At 30.3% G+C, this 16378-nt stretch overlaps 1 protein-coding gene across 2 annotated transcripts; it reads left to right on the top strand.

Annotated features, from left to right (window-relative positions):
* The first annotated feature begins 790 nt into the window (after positions 1-790).
* LOC148627769 (uncharacterized) lies at positions 791-14085 on the top strand. Of its 2 annotated transcripts, none has more exons than XM_088578417.1 (14): positions 791-983; positions 1823-2089; positions 3140-3240; positions 3856-3952; positions 4426-4533; positions 4989-5123; positions 5825-6541; positions 6988-7024; positions 7735-7766; positions 9101-9156; positions 11164-11219; positions 11548-11608; positions 12183-12267; positions 12600-14085. In XM_088578417.1, exons 1-14 carry the CDS (start codon positions 888-890, stop codon positions 12699-12701), a joined length of 1950 nt encoding a protein of 649 aa, XP_088434543.1. In that variant the 5' UTR covers positions 791-887; the 3' UTR covers positions 12702-14085. The 2 variants fall into 2 exon arrangements, with proteins under 2 accessions (XP_088434543.1, XP_088434534.1); XM_088578408.1 differs by having other exon boundaries at positions 9101-9222; positions 12600-12842.
* The last annotated feature ends 2293 nt before the right edge of the window (positions 14086-16378 follow it).

The raw sequence follows: 16378 nt of genomic DNA, 5'->3' as shown, positions 1-16378 counted from the left end.
TGATATAAATTAATAACTTATTGATATACAGGATTAATTATTGATATCAATAAATTGTCATTATTGACATCAATAAATATGACATTTATTCACATGTTAATAAATACATATTGAGATCAATAAATGATTAATCAACACATGGATAAATATTTGTTAACATGTTAGTAAATAATCATTGATATCAATAAATTGTTGATTTATTAACATGTGAATTAATTCAATAAATAGATGAATTATCAACGTGGTGATAAAGAGAGTGCCACTATAGGTGGTTTAATTTTGGTCAGAAAAGTTTTTATTTATAGCTTATTTTATTGAATATTGCCTGGCATGCATAATTTGGAATAAGATTTATTAACATGTAAGTTTGTATTTATTGACATGTTAATAATTTGTTCAATTTATTGATATCAATAAATATTTTATGAACATGTTAATAAATATTCATTAACATGTTTATCTATTTACTGATATCAATATATCATCTATACACATGTTGATTAATATTTATTAACATGTTATTTAATATTAATAATAATAATAAATGGGGAATAAATTCTTCATCAGGGCTTGCCAATAGTTTATTTTTTCCTAATGAAATATCTTCCATTAGACTTATTTTTATACTATTTTAAAAAATGGGGAATCCACTTTGCTATGTACTTCCATGTCCTTTTGTGATAAACGAAAGTTTGAGGAACTATCATAGTCACCGATATCTGCTATCAAGAAGAGGCGACTCTATTGAAGGGACGAAATGACCTACTATTTTGCACCTGTCGCACCTGTCAAAAAACCGGAAGTTTACATAAAAGAGATTTGGCAACTTTACTCATCTTGTTCCACATGCTTAATTCGGTTGCTAGTGGTTTTGTTCGTCGAAGGAGATGGAAAGATCAGAAAATATACGACTAGATAAACTCCTTGGCGAAGGGTCGTTTGGTATAGTCTACCAAATAACAGATATTGAAACCAACAAAAAGGTATATACGTTAACAAAAATACCAATCATATAAAAAAATATTGCAAAAACAGTTTTAATTAGACATTACTTTTTTAAATCGTATTTATATGTACCCCCAGACTGAAAACAGTGAAATAGTTTAGGACAAAAATAATTGTTTAACTGGACCTAAGGTTGTTTTTTTTACAATAGCTTGAATAGGACAAACTGAATTTTCAAATCCAAGTACAACTGTACATGTGTTTTCAATTTATAAATCTATGAACTGATTGAAAACAAGTCCTATTGTAAAGACCTTGTAACAGCTAGATCTATATATATTTTGATGGTTTTTTTTCATATCTTAAAAGAAGAATGATTTCTTTATACCATATTGATCTTTCTGAGACTTTAATTGCTGTATTTCACGACAAAGTCTCAGAAATGTCATTTTCACATGATTTCGGATAACAGAACTGATAACATTGATTATAATGGACAGTTATGGGCTTTTTGTATCAACTCTTGCAGTATCAAATAAAGTTGTAGTTGTAATTAATAAAATACAAAGCTTAACTTACTCTTCTGCCTAAAAGATGGTGATATTAGAGTGCATAAATTGTTATGCTTTGTTTTGTACTTGTTTTTGTATAGATACGATAACATAACCACCCCCCTCACATTACGCTCTGTAGTGTAGGGGGGGTTGTGTTATCATATCTAGTTTTTCTAGTTTTTGTATTATACAATATATGGTTTAAGTAATCATCCATTTCATGGAAGATCTGCCGAGTATAGAAATATTTCATTCCAAAAAGTAAATATTACAAAATGAACAAGCATTTTTCAAAGCTTATTTGATGAGATTATAATTTTCAGTATGCCTTGAAAAGAATTGATTTCTGTAACCACGAGTCTGACAGAGAGCAGGCCAAAAAGGAGGCTGATCTCTTAGCAAACCTCCGCCATGAACATATTCTTCAGTATGTGGAGTCCTTTGAAGAAGAAGACAGTCTGTTTATTGTCACTGAGTTTTGTGACAGAGGTGATCTAGAGATGTACCTGGAATATAAATGCAAAATGAAGGAGAAACTACCAGAAAATAAAATTGCAATATGGATTTATCAGATTGCAAGTGGTTTACATGTAAGTTATGTTTTTTGTTAACTATTGAGATTAAACTTGCATATTTCTATATTATATCCATGGTTCAAAGTACTTAGTAGGATACTGTTTAACCATTTTCTGTCTGTTAGTTTGTCACACTTTTTGTCTTGCTGAAGTTTCTAGCAATGAATGTCGTGAAAGGCAACTATGTAAGTATTTGATATGAACCCCATGTGCTAGGTCAACCATATTTGGTATGCAGTTGCATTAGTCTCTCTACATGACAGATCCATATCTATTTTATTCATATGTCCCTGCAGTCAGGATCCATTGATTTCTTTTTAAAATTTGAATATTGAGTTTTCTGATTTGGTCAGTTTAAAATGAGTAACTTGTACTAGTTCAATGGTATTTAGTGTATACATGTAGTTGCATTAATTGGCATCCCTACATTATAGTTCCATATTTGCTAATGCATATGCCTCTGCAGTCACAGTCTGTTTTGAATAACAATGACCATGTGTGACTGGCAAGATTAGAGCGGTAATCAAAAGAATGTATTCTAGGGACATGGAAAACAGACAAACACAACAAAGAACATAAAGTAACTAAAATAATACAAAGAAATAAAAGTAAAAAAGCAACTCGGATTCCACTAAAATCTGGGAGCATGGACCAGGTACACCAGTAGGGTAAGCGTCCTCTGCTTTTCTAGAAACACCCGCCGACAACAACTTTCTTGTTTATCGACCTGGTTTACATTTTTACCATATGGTTTAACATAAAATATTTGTAAGTTTTCTCTGCAACTATTTGTCACAGTCACTTGATATTTGACACAAGTTCTGTATCTAGCTAGTTTTAAAAATGGTCTGCTGTATAGAATTTGGAATTTTTTTGGGGTATTATGTTCATGATTTGCTGGGTTAAACATTTCATGACAATTGGTGTGGGTGTAAATTAACAGATGCAGATCTTTTAATGTCCAAGTTAAATCGATCAAGGACATTTTTGTATAGGGTTACAATAATTGCGGGAAAATATTCACATTTATTGTATTACACCATGTATTTTCTTTTCATCAAACAGTATTTGCATGAAAGGAAGATTTTACATAGAGATTTGAAGACTAAAAACATTTTTATAATGTCAGATTGGGGTGTAAGGATTGGTGATTTAGGAATTGCAAAGTAAGTATGTGTTTTTATAAACTGTAATTAATAATTTTAATGGTTTTGTGATTTTACAACCAACTGAATATTTTTCTTTATGTAAACCTATCAAATATTTTGTTTATAAAATTGAAATAAGAAAATAACCAGAAATTATGTTTACTCTCTTACAGTGGTGCTTTTGTTGAGTTTGTCAAATTGTGTATAAAATGTGGCACATGAAGAAAAAAAAACAGAGATTTTATTGCATCATCCAAATATTAATACTTCATAACCTCTAGAAATTACCATCAAAGTGTTTGTAAAGTTTGCCTTTTTAAGATATTGATAGGTCAAATTTAGTTGAAATGCACTATGGAAAAATTGCAGGAAATTTTTCCTCACACTTTTTCCTTTAATAAGCAGTCAAAAAATATCTGTGTCACAGATGCATCAGGATAAATTTAAATAGCTTTTCAGATGTTTTCTAGATGTATTGAATATATTTTAGGCAAAAAAGACCAAATTGAGAATTATGATGTGCCACCCATTGCCTGATTCTTACACAGAATGGCTTTTAAGAAAATTTTGTAGATTGAAATTTTTTTTTATTTCAAGATCGTCTGAAGTTTTTTTATTATTATTATTGAACAGGGTGCTTGATCTTGGACAGAGTAAAGCCAATAGTTTTGTTGGCACACCTTGTTACATGTGTCCTGAGATGTTTGAACAAAAACCATATAATAACAGAGTAAGTAAAATACAATCAAATTGAATACATATATACTTCATTTTATGTCCTTGATTTTAACAAAATGGAATTTTCAGTGTTCTATTTGTATCTACATGTAATTCAAGTATATATCCACAATAAAACATGGTAATTAAAAACACAAATAAGGACTGAGTAATTTTACTACAAATATGTCTTAGTACCAGTATTCAGAATGAAGCAGTTAGGTAAATATCTGTTGATTTATATATATTCAAACAAGCATTTAGGAGGTGATAATTAACTGACTAGAAAGGACATTTGTATTCGCATGATTCCAATTACGGTACTTATTAAATCTAGTATACTTTAGGTCCTTTGAGTGTAAATCAAATATGATGACGAGTTTTATGCCTGTTTCAGATTTAACAAAAATATCTCACTCTTGTAAATGATTTTACCTTCTTTGACCTTATTCATATAGATCTGTATTAATAAACTGTTTGTTACAGTCTGATATTTGGAGTCTTGGGTGCTGTATCTTTGAGATGATGGCATTGAAGAAGGCATATGAAGGCAAAGCAATATTTAAGATAATACAAACTGTGCTGTCAGGAAAGGTGTGGTTTTTAAATTTTAAACATGCATTTATAACCATTGGAATTTTTGCATGTGTCATATTATTTGCAAAAGTTGTTAAATATTTTTTTTTGGAAAACTTTATTTTTTTAAGTCACTCAAATTGAAAATCAGAATTTGTCAGTGTAGTATCTAAAAAAAACTGTGCCTAGTAGCTTAGGTAAGCTTTTTGTAAAATTACAGTAGAAAGATGTGCATTATCAAACTTTTCAAAAATCAGTTTAATGTTTCTTCATTTCATATTTGAAGAAATTCATGTTGTCTTGAATAATTTTTGTCCATTATTATACAGCACCAAGTTTAAATATACATGTATAATAGTTTTTATTGTTTTTCTTATCCATTTAATTTAAATGGCCAAAAAGTAGTATGTATTTTTAGTTCTGAGAGCTATAATTGTTATATACAGATTTTGCATCTTAAGTATGAATTTCAGCCTCCAGCAATCCCAGATGGGTATAGCTCAACATTAGAAAACTTGACTTATGCCATGCTACAGAAAGATGATTTCTTGAGACCAACAGCATTTTATGTCATGAACCACCAATATATTCAGTCTAGTCTTCTACAGGTGAGGTTAAGATTTTGTTAGAATTAAGTATCATTCTTTGTAAAATTCAGGCAGTGGGTGAAACAAAATATGAATTGACTTGCTGGAGTTTAGGTACAGGTATGTTGTCTGGTGGGTTTTTTGTTTCATATTTTACAAATTTTGTCTGATTCTTACAAAGACTTGTTCTAAACATGTTAAGACTAAAAATGATACGTGAAAATTATGAAAAATAAGCAAGATAACGGCAAATACTGTTTCAGTGGATTTAAAAATTCACTCAAATTCTTTGTCAAGTTAACAAATTGTTTTTACCTTATAATTATAACCATCAGTAATTAAGTGTTGCAATTAAGATAGGTCATATCTATTACACTGAGTATCTTTAGCGAAATATTCCTACAGAATCTGTATCAAATCTTGTAAAAAATCACCTACATTAAAGCACCATTATATCAACAAAGTATGGTGACCTATGTTTTTTATGTTAAAATTTTACAGTATGTTCATTTAAGTTCATCTTCGAGAAAATTCAAAAAATCTAAGACAAAAAAATATTAAGTATATTCTATCTTAAGTTGTGTGTAAAAACATAGTAATGTAGCAATTAATATTTTCATATGCAAATAAAACATGGTGCCTTTTTAAATCAAGATGCACCCATTATTAAATAAAATTTTTCTTCAGTCATATTATTATGTGGGCTTGCTATATCTTTACAGACAAATGCATTTTCTAATTTTGATGAAGACTATGCCCAAGAACTGGCTGAAAAAATGAAGAAAAAGAAAATTAGGTCATTACGTCATACAGGTGACAGTGGTAGTGGCAGTGGCAGTGGATCTTCTCTAACCTCATGGAAAAACATTACAAATCGTATTCATGAAATGGAGGATGAAATGAGACGATTTAACGAAGAGAAAGTTCATCAACTTTTAAATTCTCTTGAATTGGACAAATATAAAAATTTCAGGAAGAATAAGAAAAAAGTGCAAATAAGTCCATCAGATATATTAGTAGAAAATCCCGAGTCTGAGGAGGAGGATGCAGGAACATTTATCTTCAAGGGTACAACTAGGGATGAAAGTGACTCAGATGAAGATCAAGGTACATTTGTGTTTAAGGGAACAAAAAAGAATTCAAGTGACTCAGAAGAGGAAGGGACAATTGTGCAGCGAAAACAAGAGGGATTTCAAAATGGAAAAGCTTCAAGTACTGGACAAAATTTGAAAGAAGATATCGTAGCAGCTACCTTACTAAATAGGAGAGATATTCTGCCTGAAGACAAGAGAGGGTTAAGTGGTGATGACTTGAAACATTTACTGAAGAAAAATCCTAAAGATGCTGCAAAGCAAATAGTTCAAGGTTTAAAGAAAAGTTTGTCTTATGATGAACAAAATGTACAGGACACAGAACAAAGAAATGAAGAAAAATTACATGTAATGTATTTTTAGTGAAGGATTCATCTTTGATCTCTTAGATTCATATATTTCATTTTCAGTAACACTACTATTCAATTACAGTAAACATTCTTGCAACTCTGTTCTAGATAAGATGACTTAAAATTATATTGTAAAACTTCAGTATGTTCAAGTATGCAGTGTCTCAACTAGTCTAAAATACAGACACAGCATCACTTCTCCCTTTCAATATGCTCTTCTATCCTTCTTAAGAAAGTAGACATAACAATATCAACTGACCGAATTGTCCTTTTTTTGTACATGCTTATTAATCTGTACATCCACAATGTAAATGTTGCATTTTCTTGTAAAAACTTGCTGGACACTAATAGGAATTACCTTGCAAAAGTTCTGGCATAGATCTGTTATCTTTAAATCATTGTATATTTGTATATGGTTTGATTTACATAGAAATAATTTTTCAGTATAAGAAGAAGAAAGCTGGATTTTTGAAGAAAGAAGGTAAACAATTCAAGTAGCAAGCAAATTCTATTTCATTTTAAGGTACACTGAATAAACCACAGTTGAAAAGCTTTTAGTGATAGTTTTGTTTTGTTGCACTCTGTCCATCTGTCAGTCCGGCAGATCAGTTTTCCACACTTTTTCATTAGGCTTGCAGATATACAATTGATAATTGGTAGATTACTTAACCATGATAAGTTACAAGTCGAGTTCAAATTTTGTTCTTTCCATTTTTTTGGCTGAGTTATGGCACTTGGACTTGGAACTCCGTTTACTACACTTTTCTCATTAACAAATTATGCATTAAGTTTGCATTCTGTTCTCTTCATTATAAATGTCTTCTGGTAGGGCACTTTGAATTGCTATGCAATACTCTCAGAATGCTTTTTTTAATATCTGCATCTTTGTCTCTGCAATTTTTCTAGATGACTCTAGTGGTTGATTGCAGGTACATGTTTTATTAATTTATACACAATGTGCACATTGACATCAGATGTTCTTAAATACAGGTGCAAACTTGTTCATATGTTATTTGATTGATCATTGTACAGATGTGACATTTTGATCACAAAATTCTGTGGAATGACATTTATTTGAAAATATATGCAAGCAGAAATATATCAAAGCTAATAGAGATCATCATATATTATACAATTTAATTAAATTTTATGCAGCTTGTATGGTTTACATTTTTTTCTTGACTATTACAGCAAGAAAACTCAGTGATCCAGGTACAAATCAGGTAGGTGTAAGTTCATTCCAGTGATTAATCTAGAAACCTTTTTAGAGCAACATGGCAGCTGATTCTACTGCTAAAATATTGGGTCTATACCAACAGTATTTCATTCAGTATGTCTTAGATTCAGAGTAAGATCAATTTATAAGATTTGGCCATATCATCATTACAACTTGAGATATGTGAACAATATGATGTGACCTTTTTAAAATGATCAACTAATATAACGAGAATGGAAATAGTGAAGATATCAAAGAGACAACAACCCTACAGGAATGAAAAATGTCAGCTCAAGGTCATCCAGTGGGTCTTCAAATGTACGACAGGGAAACTCTCACACCACAGAACAGGCTGCAGCTGGCACCAAAACGTCAAACGTCATAATACACAGCGATTTAACAGGACAGGCTGCAGCAGGCACCAAAACATCATAATACACAGCGAAATAACAGGACAGGCTGCAGCAGGCACCAAAACATCATAATACACAGCGAAATAACAGGACAGGCTGCAGCAGGCACCAAAACATCATAATACACAGCGATATAACAGGACAGGCTGCAGCAGGCACCAAAACATCATAATACACAGCAAAATAACAGGACAGGCTGCAGCAGGCACCAAAACATCATAATACACAGCGATATAACAGGACAGGCTGCAGCAGGCACCAAAACATCATAATACACAGCGAAATAACAGGACAGGCTGCAGCAGGCACCAAAACATCATAATACACAGCGAAATAACGGGACAGGCTGCAGCAGGCACCAAAACATCATAATACACAGCGAAATAACAGGACAGGCTGCAGCAGGCACCAAAACATCATAATACACAGCGAAATTGTTGCCCCATATACTCCAGCGAGATAAAAATAAACTAAAAATGAAAATGAAACAATACATACAGAGGCCAGAAATTCCTGATTCGGGACAGGTGCAGTAATGTGGCAGTGTTAAAGTACTTAGGCATGTTGGCACCTCTCTCTTTTTTTATCTTGCTACTGTTGAAAAAATATACAATTAAACACACCTAAAAATCAGTTCAAAAAGGTCTTTGAGTCCCTTGTTAAAACAGAAATATTAAAGAAATTGATTATATGTTACATAAATGAACAAAGGAGTTAACTGACATACCAGCCCCAGACCAGTTTAAACCTACAAAAAGTTAAGTCTTCATCACTATATTGATATTTATTGAGTCCTGAGTACCTGTTTTTTTGAAATGTATCAATGCTATTGCTAGGATCATTTTTTCCTGCAAGTTAATGTTCAAATTCATATTGAGTTTGTCTTGGCAACATATTTAAAATTATTTTTTGTATTTATCTCTTTCAGACAACAGACACTGCCTATGGTACTGGCCAGGCTGTTCGGCTTTTCCCCAGAAAAGAGTATGTATCCTACAGTCCAAAAGGCAAAGATACTGATCAAGATTTTAGCTATTTAAATGATGATAGGTACTTTTCATTAACTTTCCTCTTTGAAGCCCATTTTTATATATATTTTTTTTGAGGGTGAAAGGGATTTTTGTTGCACTTTCTACTGATTTTTGGCTTTTTTAAATACTATTTTTATTTTGTTGAAATTTTCTCTATCTGTCATACTATCATTTACTGTTAATTCATGCAAATACATGTAATGATACAGTGTTTATAACCAACTTAATACATTTTGATAACTATCTAACCAGTGATAAGGTTTGATAAAATAGAGGCAGTTCAATTTGGTGAAAAAAATAAAATTATCATAGTCTATGAACATGTACCTACCATTTCATTTAGTTTACAGCCTTATAACTATGTGTAACATTGATGTCATTAGTGTGCTAGGGATATAAACTTGAGTTAACATTCACATTTATAGCATAATTTCTAGCAAGGGATTAATTACTAATAGTTAAATTTTCCTAATTTCAAAAGAAGGTAGTTTGTATTTGTCATGTTGATCAGTCTGTTCATTAAAAATTTTTATTGTTCTCTATATTTTGTTTAAATTATATCCCATATAGTCATTCAAAACAATCAAAGGTTTTTCATAAATTTTATTTTCGGGATATTCCTTTAAAAAAAGAGAGAAACATCAACCTTTCTACCAAAAATAAAAACTTAAAATATCTGTTTATGTAGTAAAACTACATGTAGTAGTATTTTTAATGCTTCTCATCTCCAATATGTAATAATTTGTGGATTTTTAAAAAAAAAAAAAAAAGTCAATTTTTCAACTGGGTTTAACAAGATTTCATAAACTTTAAATCCCTTGCTAGAAAAGAAGATTTACATTATCGAACATTAGTTTCCCTTTGTGCATTACGTCCTTGGCAGAAGTATATCAATTTATCTGTATATCTGTTATCAAAGAAGCTTAAATCATCTGTGAAAGTATTGTTAGTGTGTATAAAAGTAGTTTCATGGCTTAATGGAATACAACAGAACGATCAAAATTGAATTTCCACCGAATCAATTTTTTTGCAACTACTTGGAAGTGGTTGAATATAAAGCATGAAAATTTATACACATAAAATATAATGTTATATACAATGTACCTCATAAGTATTTTCCTAACCCAGAATGTATTATGCACAATCTCTACTATCATTGATGAAGGGTGCACATGGCAAACTATATGCATATAGCCAAGTGCACATTAACCCTTTTTTTCATACCTGTATACAAGTTTAATACATGATTTAAGTTTTCTGTCAATTTAAATATTGAAAAACAAACCATTGTTTTTTTAATTTTAAATATGAGAAAAATTGTCAAAAAAACGCTTTTAAAATGCTCTGTAAAATTGGAAAACTGATGGGAGTATATTTTTTCAAACTTTGTGCATTTGTTTAGTACTATTTAAAAGTGATCAAGATAAATTTCAGCACTACTCCATGTATGATTTTCATGTTATATTAGTCATCTCCTTTCGTGATTTTGAAATAACAGATAAAAGATTTTTTGCAAACCATTAGTACTATAAAACACAGGTTAGTTTGGATTTAAGCAGATACAATTTTAGTTTTTCAACTGTTGCCCTTATTTTATTGGTTTGATTGTTTATTTTTCCACAATATGGTGGGGCATCATTTAAAGTCCCATTAGTTGCCTCATTTTATCTGATCCAGTCAAAACAAAATTAACAAATAAATGGATAAGTCCTTGATATTGTTCAGTTTGATAGAATCTCTAGTATCAAAATGACTTAATATAATGCTAACCAACAAAATTTGAAGTTTTTGAAATTGGAAGTGAACATACATAAAAAAGATTCATGATGGTAAAATTAGAAAAAAAGGCAATATGATTTCCCATTTAAAACTCAAAAAATATATGACTGAATTATGCATTGCTTTGATTCTTTAATCTAATGAACTTTCAGAATGTAGTGTTTTAATTGTTTTATTGTAGAAGTCATGCACCATTTGAAAGAAAAGTAACAACAGAATCACTAAGAGGAATGACTGGTAAGGCATCATACTAACTTGAATATCATTTATCAGATTAAATATGTTGTAAGGGTTAAAAGGTTCTTTTTATTTATCTGTTTGTGTGTTATTGTTGTCTAAAGAGTTCAGGTGATATCCTCACATTTTGCAAAGGCATTGTTCACTACATTATGTTTCAATGTAATCTGCTGTAAGTAAAATGTTTTAGGCAGATCACTTTTCATAGAAGAAGATAGCTACTGTGTGAATGTCAAGCTCAGTAAGGTTACTGAAAAACAGTATGTATAATTGTGTTATTAACATGTAATACTTTTAAGACTTAATAAGCATTTTTCTTTTCTTTCAGCCATGTTAGGTGATCCTAACAACAAAACTATTGTGATGGAACAGATTGCATTATTACAGAGGTACAAAATGATTATGGTCAAGTTGAATGTGACACACATTTTGTTACTCATATCCTTACTTTGATTAAGGTTCTTTTTAAGAAATATACTTACCAGTACATGCTTTTGTAACAGGAACCATGATTCACCTAACAAAATTACTTTTGCCATTGTGGATCAAACCTGAGGTACCTTGGTGACAGGCAAGTGACAATTGATTTGGCTAAAAAATTCATCCTTTAGACCAGACAAGTACTAGTAACTGACTTTTTTAAATCCACTACTTACTATAGTGCATGTAGGCTGTCATGCCAAACCTATAAAGTAATGCATCACATTAATCTGCAAAAAAGTTCTATTACATTCTTTTGTTAATAAATATGTGTATGGGTGTTTCACTTTTATATTGTAACCATATTTTTTATGCTATACCTTTATGTAAAACTGGACAGTGTTATATTTTTGTATTTGTCAATCAAAGTCATTCAAGCTCTGCTGTAAAGTTCTAAGGTCTTTTTCATTTTTAAAGAAAGATGGTCAGTTGTGTACAAAAATTGAAAGCTAGAGTGACAAATCTGCTTGTTATATCTTACAGGGATATTGCTCAGGATATTGGAGAGGTACAGTTGTCCAAGTGTTATAATGTGATGGGCCAGGTAGAGGATGATAAAGTAGTTCAGGTAAATATACAATCAGAAATTAGACCTGATTTTCTTCCACTTTAAAGCAAAGTTTCACTTTTTCAAATCTGAATTTTACAGTTATGGTTTTTTTACCATTTAATTACTTCTGAATTTGCAGATTTCCACTTCGTTGACTTAGTCAAATCAGGTTTGTACAATGTATTTTAAAAGTGGGGAAAGGTGTTCTCAGTGCTTTGACATTAGTTTAAACTGTTTATGAAAAAGGTTTTCTTATCAACCTTATTAATTTGTATGTAATAATGATATACATTTAAGTTGTGTTTAAAGTAACAAGTGTTATAACATTACTATATATTTTTTCTATGTAGGCTGCATTGAGGGAGCTGTTGGGACCAAAGAAGTATGAAGAATATAAAGAACCACTATTTTACTTACGAATGTTTGAAATGAGCATTGCTGCCAAATCATGATGACTACTAAGTGATCTTGCCAATTATATGTCCGAACACGAAAAAATTGGGTTGTTTTGACAGCATTTAGCTGTTTATTTACAATCTCAAAGATTTATTATAGAAGTTTTAGTATTTTGTTTTCTTGAGGAATAGCAAAATGTTACCCTTTGTTAAAGTGCCATTTAGTATCTGTTTTTTTTTAAGCTGTAATGTCTGTTTTAAGCATTTCTTGAAGTATTCATACCTCAGTGAAAATTCTGTGTTGATTAAGATAAATGATATTTTTACTACTAACTGTATTTACTATTTTTACACAAGAGTATTAAGAAACTGTAGTAAGTGTAATATTCATAACAAATTATTTTGTTTTTTGTATTGAATATTAAGGAAAAGGTCAGTGTCCCTTTTTGGCATTGAACAAATATGATATTAGTATATTTATAATTATAATTCTTGTGTTATTAGTCAATCTGTCTCTGTGGACTAGATGTACTCTATACGTTATATATTTTTACTGTAATTTTTATAAATTTATTTCTACTCACTAAAATCCAGTGGTTGTGATTTTCCCTAAATAAATGTATAATTTATATTTATTTGTTTCCCATTTTTTTGTAAAAATCTTGAAACTTTTTTTTGCTGTAATTTTTATTGATGTTCAGGGCCCAGTTTCTTAAAAAATTCTCAAATTGAGATTTTCCTCAAATCTTCAATTTCAAGCCATCTGATTGGTTGAAATTTCAGTTGAAGGATTTGAGGAAAATCTCAATTTGACATTTTTTTATAAAACCAGCCCCAGTTTTGTTTTTATTCTATATATTCTTATCAATTTTATTTATTCCTGTAATAGTTCCCTAGAGGCAGTAAATATTACTAACATTCAAACCAAAACTGACCAATTAAAATCATCTGTTTATATAGATGAAAGCTAGAATCCTAAGGTCCTGTTTCAAAACACAACATATGAAATGTATTTTAAACATAGGCATTCAACCTCCATGAGTTAAGTTTAGTGGGAACATTCAGATAAGCTTTATGGTGCTTACCATACACAATTTTTTTTCAAATGTTTGAATATAATGTATGTGTATATTTATACGTGCTCCAAAAGACTTTTCTTTACTATTTTCTTCCATTATTTTACTGGATAACATATCTGACAATTACAATTATCAGACAATCTGAATTTTTACATGCAGTCGTAATTAGCTTTGAATTTATTTTTGGTATTAATAAAACATTCATATTAATTCAATATTCATCATTATATTTTCACTAGATAGTTAAAAAATCAGAATGAGATGTCCTACCCTAAATACTGGAAAGACACATTTTGAACTGTATTTTACTATTTTGGTTACTTATGAGGGCATTCTAAGAAGTATAATTCATATGGTCACAATTCTCTGTCCTTTATTTAAACTTGTAAGTAATCAAGTTATCATGAATATGATAAATGTATTACCATTTCTAAATTTGAGGAGAAAAATACAGGTTTGATTTCACATTTCATAAGTTTTCTCTATATTTTTAAGCAAATTTTTATATACACAACCCACTCCAGATATTATAAACAGTCACATCTTGTTTAATCAGTATGATCTACCTTTTGAAGATTTTGAACTTTGTATACCCTCACTCAAGGAGTGGGTGTTATATTAGAATCACCTTATCCATTCATCAAAATTTTGTTCACAAAAATCTCAGCTTCCACTGGATGGATTGATTTTAAATTTTGGTTTGTTTATTTAATTAGATTGGACATACATTGTTTGTAATTTTGGTTGCTATTTGATATCAACTTCATGTACTAGAGGGGTATACTATACTACTGTGGCAATATCAACTTCATGTACTAAAGAGTATAGTAGTGTGGCAATGTGTGCAACTTCATGTTAGTTTTTTAAGTACCAGTTCATATAAAATTAGACACTGTATAAAAGTTATTCATGGTGAAGGAAAACACACTGAACAAACAATGGTTTTCAACCTACGTATGCTATATTTTTTCATAACAGTTGTCCTTTCCATATTCAGATCTGTACTTTTGAGAAAATCATATATTTATCTCCTACTAAAATAAATCAAATGGAACAAAATCAAGAACAATAACTCTTGCTAAGTGCTAATTTCAGGTACTATCTATGTACCGGTAAATTTTATCTCAAAAGCGCAACACACAAATGAAAAATTATGACTGGTAATGTGGTCTGCAACAGATTCTAAATAAGAAATAAAAGTGGATTTGGTGGGTTTTTGACATACATGAATCACCTCCTGTCCAATTTTTATAAAGACTGCTTTATTTCATACAGAATCTTGTCCGAACTGGCTCTCAGTAACTGTAGGTTATAGAATCTTTTAATTCATGATGTATCCAATACAAAGTTTGGTAATTCATTTATAGATAACAAGTAGTTGTGTTGAGAACTTTGTCATGAAGATCCCTTCCTTTTGATATTTTTGTCCCATCGGAAAGACTGACTGACTTAGGCACAAGGGTCTGTAAGTGCTACTTCATACTTTCTAATAGAAAATATCATTATTTATCATTTATTTATAGGAACATTGAGTTGGCATCAACAGTTGATAAATACACAATGTTGTATATGGATACTGGTCTACTGACTTAGGCTCATTTGTTTTGTTGGTGCTCAAAATAAACAAAGTTGTATGTAATCTTGTCACTTTTTATATTCATCACTTTCATTTCACATGTTTATTTTTCTGGTTATGGTTAGATTAATTAAGGAAAAAAACATTCTGCTCAGACTGTTTATATGCCAGTTTTTATATGAAATTCTGTTTAAAACAACATATATCCTTTTTAGAATAATTTGACCATTGTATGGTTTTATATTTGCTTTGCCTTTGAAAGTTGAATTAGGTTCATGCTCTTTTTTTCAAAATTTACTTGTTCTTCAGTTTAAAATTAAATATACTGGTATTTTGATAGAATTTGTTAAAATCTTATTGTCTTGTATGTATATTAATATCTTTTATATTAATATACAATATTCCTTTAAAATGCTATTTATTACTGAATGAGTACAAATAATCATGATTCCGATTTCAATAAAAAAAAAATATTCCATAATCTTGTTTGTTTTTTTTTTGTTTTCAAGTAATATGTAGACAAATAAAATGTTTCAAGGATCCAGCTTGATATGACAATGAATAGCTGGGACAAGTGTTGACACAATCTTCAAACTTGATGCTGCTCTCAATTGGAGACCAGAATGATAGTGGTCTGAGAACTTTTAAGGTTATTTCTGAGCCCTTTTGGAGCCTACTTCTGAAATTTATGTTAGGGCCATAATCATTTCAATTCAACAAACTCTTCCATTTGTGGTATGAAATCTTGTAGTACAATGTCAAAGAAATCCATGCACTTTTACTGAAGTCAAGAAAGTCAGAAAAATGCCTGTTTCTCGCCTCTAGTTCAAGCCATTCAAGGTACAGCCCTCAGTTCTTTGTGTCATGGTGACTAATACAACAAAGAAGTCCAAACACTTACACTAAGAAAATTAAGTTTAACTCATTGTCAATGTTCCGAAAAAAAAAATACAACAGTTGATAACAGTCTTCCATCTTGTAACTCAAAGAAAAGCAAAAACCTCATATCTGAAGTTATTCAGAAATGATCACATAACATTTGGCAATTATCAGAGTTATATTTATGAAGGTCTATTGGC

The sequence above is a fragment of the Perna viridis genome, chromosome 1 (genome assembly GCF_037379345.1).
Source record: "Perna viridis isolate PV_CMFRI_1.1 ecotype Kerala chromosome 1, ASM3737934v1, whole genome shotgun sequence".
NCBI lineage: Eukaryota > Metazoa > Mollusca > Bivalvia > Mytilida > Mytilidae > Perna > Perna viridis.
Note: the sequence above shows the minus strand (reverse complement) of the source record. Positions and strands in the feature narration are given on the sequence as shown.